Here is an 8461-nt window from a genome sequence, read left to right on the forward strand (position 1 = left end):
AAACTAGGGCCTAAATATCAAGAGGTGAGGATCCTTGGGGGCCATCTTGGCAACTGGCTACCACAGAGTCCTTCTGCCCATTTTACAGATGAGGAAACTGAGGCTCAGACTCTTGATGGCAGGCACACAACTCAGAAGTGGAGGAGCTGGGACTCCAGCCCAGGTCCACCTAGGGCCAAAGCTCATGCTCTTAACTCCCTCCTGCCCTCTGCAGGACGTCGATGCTCTGGATTTGGAGATGCTGGCCCCCTACATCTCCATGGATGATGATTTTCAGCTCAACTCCAGCGAGCAGCTACCCAGGGCCTACCACAGACCTCCAGGGGCTGTCCCCCGGCCCCGTGCTCGGAGCTTCCACGGCATGTCGCCCCCAACCCCTGAGACCTCCCTGCTGCCCCGCTGGGGGAGTGACCCCCGGCTGAGTTGCTCCAGCCCTTCCAGAGGGGACCCCTCAGCATCCTCCCCCATGGTTGGGGCTCGGAAGAGGTGAGCTGCAGTCGAGCGGGGATAGGAAGGAAGAGGAGGGAATTCACTGGCAGCCCAGTGGTTAGGATCTGTGCTTTCACTGCCGAGGGCATGGGTTCAATCCCTGGTTGGGGAACTAAGATAAAAGGGAGGTGGAGAGAAGGTCCCTGACCCCACCTTTCTCCTGCCCGCTACTTTCAGCCTCATCCCTCCTCGTTCCTCCCACCCTGACCTCTGCTCCAGCCAGGCCCTTGGTGTCCCCAGCACTTGCCTGTTTGTTTCAATCTTTGTGTCTTTGTCTGGGCTGTGCCCTCCTTCTGGAGTTCCCTCCACTGTTATTATTTATTCAAATCCCACCAGCCAACCTCTGCTTTAGGACATATTTCTGGCCTAGTGACAGTTTTTGTCACAGTGAAGAGGACACTGCCATGGTGTCAGAGAAACTGTCCAGAACCAAATTTCCTAACACCTCTGAGAATCTGTTGAAAGCCACAAACTCTCCCTAAGAAATTTGACACATACATATATTGACACACAGTGTCGCATATAATTTCAGAGGATCCATGTCCTCCTTTCAAAGATGTTAGATCATTATTTAACAATTTTATTTATTTTGGGCTGTGCTGGGTCTTCGTTGCTGCATGGGCTTTTCTCTAGTTGCAGGGAGCAGGGGCTACTCTTCATTGAGGTGCTTGGTCTCCTCACTGGGGTGGCCTCTCTTGTTGTGGAGCCTGGACTCTAGGCATTTGGGCTTCAGTCGTTGCCGTTCCCGAGCCCTGGAGTGCAGGCTCAATAGCTGTGGTGCACAGGCTTAGCTGCACTGCAGCATGTGGGATCTTCCCGGACCAGGGATCGAACCCATGTCTCCTGCACTGGCCGGCGGATTCTTAACCACTGAGCCACCACGGAAGCCCCCTAGATCACTATTATTAATACTCAAGTTTCTGCTCTCCAGGTTGCAGGCATGAGCCAATTAATCTCCAGGGTGGTCTCATAACTATCCTTACGAGGCTTTCATGGATACATCTCATTATTTTCCAAGGCTCTCAGCCTGGAGCTGGATACAGTGGGTACCTAACAAAGATTTGTGAAACAAGAGAGGGAGGAAATTAGTGAGTATAGTAGGTGGATGGATGGATAGGTGGATGAATGGAAGGTCAGATGGATGGAGGCTGTATAGGTATGTGGGTGAGTGATGGGTCATTGGCTAGATGAATAGGAAGATGTATTGATAGACAGACGAATGAATGGATTGGTGGGTGGATGAGTAAAGTAATAAACGGGTGCTTGGGGGAGTGAACGGATGCTCCTCACCTGTGCACACTGGGGCCCACACCTGCCCAGGTTTGCTGGGCCCTGAGATTCTTGCCTGTCTCCCTCCAGGGCCCTGGTCCCGAGCTCAGAAGACGAGGCAGAGAAGGTGGAGCTCCTGGGCATAAGACCCCCCAAACGATCCCCCAGCCCAGAACCCGAAAACTTCCTGTTGCCTCCCCTCAGCCAGGTATGTATGGGATTGCATGGTGTGGGATTCTCTGACCCTCAGAACCTAGCAGGCTTAAACCTATTGTTTTTAGAGATGGAAAAACAAGGAGGGCAGGGGCTGGCTGAAGGTCAAATGGATGGTCAGTCATCCAGTCAAGGGTAGGACCTTGATCTGCTGGCTCAGGCAATAAGTATGAAAGGGCTTTGCAAATAGATCTAAGTTGGTGGTAAGTGCTAAGAAGAAAAAAAATAAGCAGAGTAAGGGGAGAAACGACAAGGGTGAGTATCTATAGGAAACCTCAGCTCCCATGGCAACCACTCCCCGCCCCCCCCAACCCCTGGTAAATCTAGTACTGTCCTGGCCTTGGATTATTCATGTAGCTTTAAGAGTACAGACACTAGAGTCAGACTGAGTTGGGTTCAAATCCCAGGTCTGTCACCTAGTAACTCTGATACCTTGGGTGTGTGGGTGATGTCACCGCTCTGAGCCTCAGTCTCCTCATCTGGAGAGTGGGGATAGTTACATTACATAGGACTGGCATGAGATGCAATGAAATCAGGCCCTCAGCTGCTCCTTAGTGGGCTGTTGATAAATGGTCATATAAAAACCAACCAAACAAAAGCCTGAATTCTCAGTCTGAACAGAGCTGTTTGAACATGAGGGTATAATATCAGGTTGATAATACCAACAGTTTCTTACTTATTGAGTGTCTACCACGTGCCAGACGCTGACTGCACTAAATGCCTAGTATGATTAAATTATTCAATCCCTACAGCCATTCTTGAATAATAATTATTTTACATTTTTTTCTTTAAATTTATTTGTTTGTTTTTGGCCAGGCCAGGCAGCTTGTGGGATCTGAGTTCCCTGACCGGGGACTGAACCTGGGCCCTCAGCAGTGAAGGCACACTGGACCACCAGGGAATTCCCAAGTATTATTATTCACATTTACATTCAAGAGGTTAAGCAACTCTATCAGTCAGAGTCTGGACAGGACACAGAGAGCATGTTCAAATGGGATATTAAGGAGAATTTAGTAACAGGACTGTCTGTAAAGGTGTGGGCAAGACCCTGGGATTAGCAACACCACCTCTAGCCTGAAGGCACAGGGCAAGGGGGTGGTGACCGGATCCTCGAGAGAGTAGGGTCCACCTGGTAAGAGCTGACACCTTCGGTGGAGGGACACAGCCAACCCATGATGAGCCTGCAGGGAAGCAGCTAGAAGATCAGATATCCCTGGTCTTCCTCCTCCCGCCTGCTGGTATCTCCCATCATCGTGGGATGATATCACCATCTGCTGGTATCACTATCATCGTGAACCCCAAGGGAAAACACGGAGCAGCAAGGCTGCACCTAGATGGAGTCCATGGGAGCAGGTCAGCTTGCTGGGGCCCAGGAGAAGGGAAGAACAAGGCTCTGGAAGGAGCTGCAGAGCATGTCTGGGACAGCGACTCACCCAAGGTCACAGAGCTGATAAGTGGCCACTGACCCCCCCGGTGCCCTTAAGCATTGCACCATCCTGCCTCCTTGGATATGATGGTAATGATGGCGGCTTTGTCTCTGTCTCCTAGAGCTTCCTTTTGACAGGAGGACCAGCCCCAGGGAGCCGGCAGGATCCCAGCACCCACCTCCTGGAACTGAATGAGCCCCTGGGTGAGTAGCAACCTGGGTAGACGGGCCCTGGGTCCCTGTCTCCCATGAGAGGTGCCTTAGATGGTTGAGAGAAGGTGGGGTGAACCTGAGGGTGGTGGGGGGCTGTCAGTGCCTGCCCATGACCTTAGTGGAAACAGGCAGCCCCTCCTGCTTTCTCAGGGGTTGGGGGGGGGGCACTGTGGGAGGAAAGAAGAGGCCCTGAGGGAGGCAGGGGCTGGCCAAACCTGCCCCCTGAGGTGGAAGTGGAGCCCAGGTCTCCCAAAGCCCTTGTTTGATTGTGCCTTGGTCATTCCCAGCTTGTGGCCCTGGGAAAAAGTTTCTGCCTCTGGAGTCCCGGTTTCCTGCCTCTGTTAGTGACAGTATGCTCAGTCGCTCGGTTGTGTCCGACTCTGCGACCCCCGGGGCTGTAGCCCACCAGGCTCCTTTGTCCATGGGATTTCCCAGGCAAGAATACTGGAGTGGGTCACCCATTTCCTCCTCCAGGGCATCTTCCGGACCCAGGGATCAGACCTACGTCTCCTGCTTTGGCAGGCGGGTTCTTAACCAGTAGCGTCACCTGGGAAGCCCCTCTGTGAGGGCCTACTGTAAGAGTTCACACTTTAAGGAGATGTTTTGAGGACTTGTAGAGATGCTGCCGAGACCGGTTTCATAAGAAACACTCAAAAAGCTTGCCCTTGCGGTGATGCTGGTTCCAGAGCCCCCCTGCAGTGCTGTGTCTGTGTGGCTCCCAGCATCACTGTCAACAACCATGGCTCCCCTGAAACCTCTAGGCATCAGCCAGAGGGAGCTTTCTCAAGCATGAATCTGACCCTGGTCTTCCCCTGCTCAAAGCTCTTCCGTGGCTCCCTAGTGCCCTTCAGAAAGAGGCAGCCCCTCAGCTTGGACTCTAGTCTCCGTGGGGTCTGACCACTGCCTCATCTCAGATGACACTCTGCATCACATCCTCCATTTCAGCCACGGTCACTGTCCCTTGATTCATTCTTTTCCTTTATATGTGTAACAAATATTCACTGAACACACAGTAAATGCCAGGTACTGTCTGAGGAGCTGGAGACACACCTAGGAACGAAACAGGCAGAACTCCCTGCCCTCACAGAGCTGACATTCTAGTGAGGGAGCTGGTCCAGAACAAAGAAACAAATACAGTAATGAAAAACAGTGCTACTGGGGGAAAGCAGTGCATGCAGTGGGGAAAGGAGTTTGGCAGTGGAGGGGGGGGGGTTCACCATTTTACTTTTTTTGGCTGCACCAAGCGGCATGCGGGATCTTAGTTCCCCGACCAGGGGTGGAACCCGTGTCCTCTACACTGGAAGGCGGATTCTTAACCATAGGACCACCAGGGAAGTCCCAGCAGTCAGGCTTTTAACTGTCTGGAAGGGAAGACGGGGTTGGGGTGATACCTCCCCATTGGTTTTCCTTCCATCTTCCCCCACAGGCCCGGGCCTCTCCCTGCTCTCTCTCTACCCGGACGAGGACACGGCCCAGCCCAGGAGCCACTTTCAGCTAGCGGCAGGCTTGGCCCAGGCCATCTGAGTCAGCTGCTCTTCTCCTCAAGAAAGGATGTCAACCATACTCCAAGCCGGCAGCCAACGCACAGGATGGCGGTGCCCGGAGAAGGGTTCCCTCTCTCCTCTCGGTGACCCCCACCCGCGTCGGGCCTACCTCAGCCCCCACCCTTCTGCCCCCCACCATTTGGGGGCACTCGGGGGTGGTCTCAGCTCAGTGACCTCTGGGAGGGGGTCCCTGGCCCCCTCCTGCTTCACTCAGGACTTCCTTTGAGGTTCTCAATCCTGGTTACCTCATCCTTTTCTTCAATTCTCTTGGCTTTATTTTCGGTAATTGGGGGGTGGGGGAAGTTGGGGTTCAGATCTGTATTTCTGGGCTCTGGGGTGTATTGATAATCATATTCACGTTTCTTTCTATCCATCTTTCTCTCATTCTTATTTTTGTTGTTTTCATGGTATGTTTTTAATTGCTACAAGTTGCCCGGGGTTTATAAGTATGTGGGACTCTGATCTCCCCCTCTCATCATAGGTGTCAGTGGGGAAGGGGGACCCCTGGGCCAGACCAACCGCCCCCTCCTCCACACCCTATGACTTCTCATTGAGCCTCCCAAGCAGCCACCTAGCTCTGCCCACACCTCCACTCTGGACTTCCAGCTGGTTCCAGCCTGACCTGGACACCAACTCCATCGCTGGTTTTTCTATCATAGGTGTAGCCTCCTGGCCCTGCTTCCAGACCATACAACCTCCAACCCTTTCTGGTTCTAGTCCACACTCAGCTTTTGACCCTCTGTGGTTCTAGACCGTGCCACTCCCAGCCTCCTCTGGTTCTAGACTGTACAACCGTCAACATTCTCTGGTTTTAGATGGTGAGCCACCATCCCCATCCATCTCTGGTTCCAGACTGCACGATGCCTAATGTGGTCTGCTTTAGCTCTCCCATCCTCCAAACCACTGGGATTCTAGATCTCACAGTCTTCAGCTTTTTCTCATTTTCAAGTTCACACTTTCCTACTTTCTTCTTCACAGTCTCCAAAGCTGTCTGGTTCTAAGGCTCACAACTTCCAACCCCCTCTGGCGCAGGACCACCAGAATCCTCTGCTTCCAGAACTAACTCTGCCTTCCTCTGGTTCTAGAGCTCTTCCCACACTTCTCCCTTGTTCCCAATGGCACATGCTCCCACTCCTGCTGATTCCAGCTCTTAAGACCAAAGATTTCCTCTGATGTTGGACCTCACAACCCCAAGCTCTCAATTGGTGCTAGTTTTCCTGACCTTTGATGCATTTCTTTCCAAATCCAGACTTTGTAAGGTCTAGATCATTTTTGATTCATGATGCCCAGCTTTTTCCTTTTCAACTCCTAGACTTGCTTTTCCCATCCAAAGGAAGATATGAGTTTTATGTTTTGAGCTTATAATTAGTACTTTTTGAACTAGATACCACATTCCAGTTCTCCTTCACTCTAGTCCTCATGACCTCTACCATTTACTGGTTCTGGACTATACATAAACCTCTATGTCTTGCAACTTACAAGATTCTCTGATTTCAGATCTGATTATCTTGCTCTTCTCTGGTCCTAGAAACTGGCTTTAAATGTCTTCTGATTTCAGGCCTCATCCTAGAAATTCCCTTGGTTTTAGACCTTACAATCTCCAATTCCTTCTTATTCCACATTTTATGACTCCAAATTACCCTCTACCTGGAACTCAGCCCTCAAACATCTTCTGATTACAGACCTTGCTTTATCAACTTTTCTGGTTCTAGACCTTACAGCTCTAAGCTTTTAGGGTTAAGCTCGCCCAAATCCCTCTGGTTCTAGAACTTGGTCTTCCGACTTTTTCAAATTCTAGTCTTTATTTTTTATCTCTGGTTCTAGACCTCACAGCCTCCCAACTGCCTCTGATTTCAGATCCACATTCTTGTGGTTCTAGAACTCAGCAGATTTTAGAATTTGGACCTTGCCCTGTAGATTCCTCTGGTTCCAAATCTTAAAACCTGTGACTCTGATTTCAGACCCCACCCTCCCAATTCTATTCTGGGCTTCCCACCCAACTCAACTTGCTCCAGTTACTACTCTCTGTCTTAAGTCTTCCCATTCCAGACCCTGACCCCCCAGGTCCTTGGGCTAATGGTCTTCCTGCTCAAGCCTCTCATATCTCAGTCTCATATCCCTAAAAATTCTCTGTCCCCTCCACTCCCCACCTTAGTCCACCAGACATATACTTACCTTTACTTAACTCCAAGTATTTGGGGAACCCAGGGCTCCCTCACAATCCAGGAAACTTCCCCAGCCGCATAGGCTCACGCACAGCCCAATAGACATATCGCGGGGTGGGGAGGAGGCCCGGACTCCTCAGGACTCTGCCACCCCGTGTCCCCGCCCCTCTCCAAACTTCTTTCTACGATGGTGCTCTTCTTGATCTCCCACAGGAGAAAGCCTCACTCTCTCCACCCAGTTCACTCCCTTTTTGGAAGGCACTTCTCATCATTTTGTCAAGAGATGGCCTGTCCAGATCGGTGCTATGTTGGAGGGGGAGAAGGATCTGACCCCTCTCTCCCTCAGGGGGTGACCTAGGCTGGGCTGGGGAGGGGTGAGGGACCAGACCAGCCATGCTGGCTCTGAAACCCAATAATCTCTAAACCTCCATAAAGATCTCGCCTTGGTAGGCACCGGAGCTCTGTGTGTTGACTCATCTCTAGGGTTGCTTCAGGGGGTGTGAATGTACTGGGTGTCCATTTGTGACTCTGCGTGTGACACTGTGTTCCTACATGGGTCTATGTAACATTGTGTGTCTGGTGATGTTTTCGTTCTGTGTGGGTCGCTGTGACACAATTCTGTGAACCTGTGTATGGGGAGGGTTGTAATTCCTCCTACGTGTATTAGTGTCTGGGCGAAATGATTCAGCCTTCTGTATCTTTCTCATTACTTTGGATTTCTGTGTTCCTGAGTGTAGGAGGCATTGTGATTTTTTTTTTTTGTACCTGTGTGTTGTCTGTGTGGTGTTTGTGATTCTGGCTGCATGTATAGGAATGTTTGACACTACAGTTCTGTGTACTGGTGTTTATCTGTGTGACATGATTCTCTGTACTTGACTGTGCATGTGTGTATATCCATGAAAGAGAGATTGTATGTCTAGAGACTCATGCATACATGGGTGTGCCTGACCTGCCGTGTCACTGTCATAACTCCTCTCCTGTGTTCCACAAAAGAATCTTTTCAAAGGAAGAAAACCACTTTTAAGCCTTGACACTTGCTGTGCCCTCTGCCTTTCTCCCTTCCCTCCCTCCTCACATGGTTATCTCCTACTTCTACTTTAGCTCTTCGTTCAGATATCCCCTCCTCCAAGAAGTCTTCCTTG

The 8461-nt window shown here is 51.0% G+C and overlaps 1 protein-coding gene across 7 annotated transcripts in view; it reads left to right on the forward strand.

The window, feature by feature from the left end:
• Positions 1-6947, forward strand: part of HIF3A (hypoxia inducible factor 3 subunit alpha) — a 30424-nt gene extending 23477 nt beyond the window's left edge. For 4 of the 7 annotated variants that reach the window (XM_061139650.1, XM_061139653.1, XM_061139654.1 and 1 more), the window contains 4 exons: positions 215-486; positions 1849-1966; positions 3520-3601; positions 5037-6947. In XM_061139650.1, the coding sequence (XP_060995633.1) occupies positions 215-486; positions 1849-1966; positions 3520-3601; positions 5037-5134 (570 nt within the window). In that variant the 3' untranslated portion in view covers positions 5135-6947. Of the gene's footprint in view, positions 1-214; positions 487-1848; positions 2135-3519; positions 3602-5036 lie in introns of those variants that run through there. The other 3 variants (XM_061139652.1, XM_061139655.1, XM_061139656.1) reach the window with 3 other exon arrangements.
• The last annotated feature ends 1514 nt before the right edge of the window (positions 6948-8461 follow it).

This window comes from Dama dama, chromosome 4 (genome assembly GCF_033118175.1).
Source record: "Dama dama isolate Ldn47 chromosome 4, ASM3311817v1, whole genome shotgun sequence".
NCBI lineage: Eukaryota > Metazoa > Chordata > Mammalia > Artiodactyla > Cervidae > Dama > Dama dama.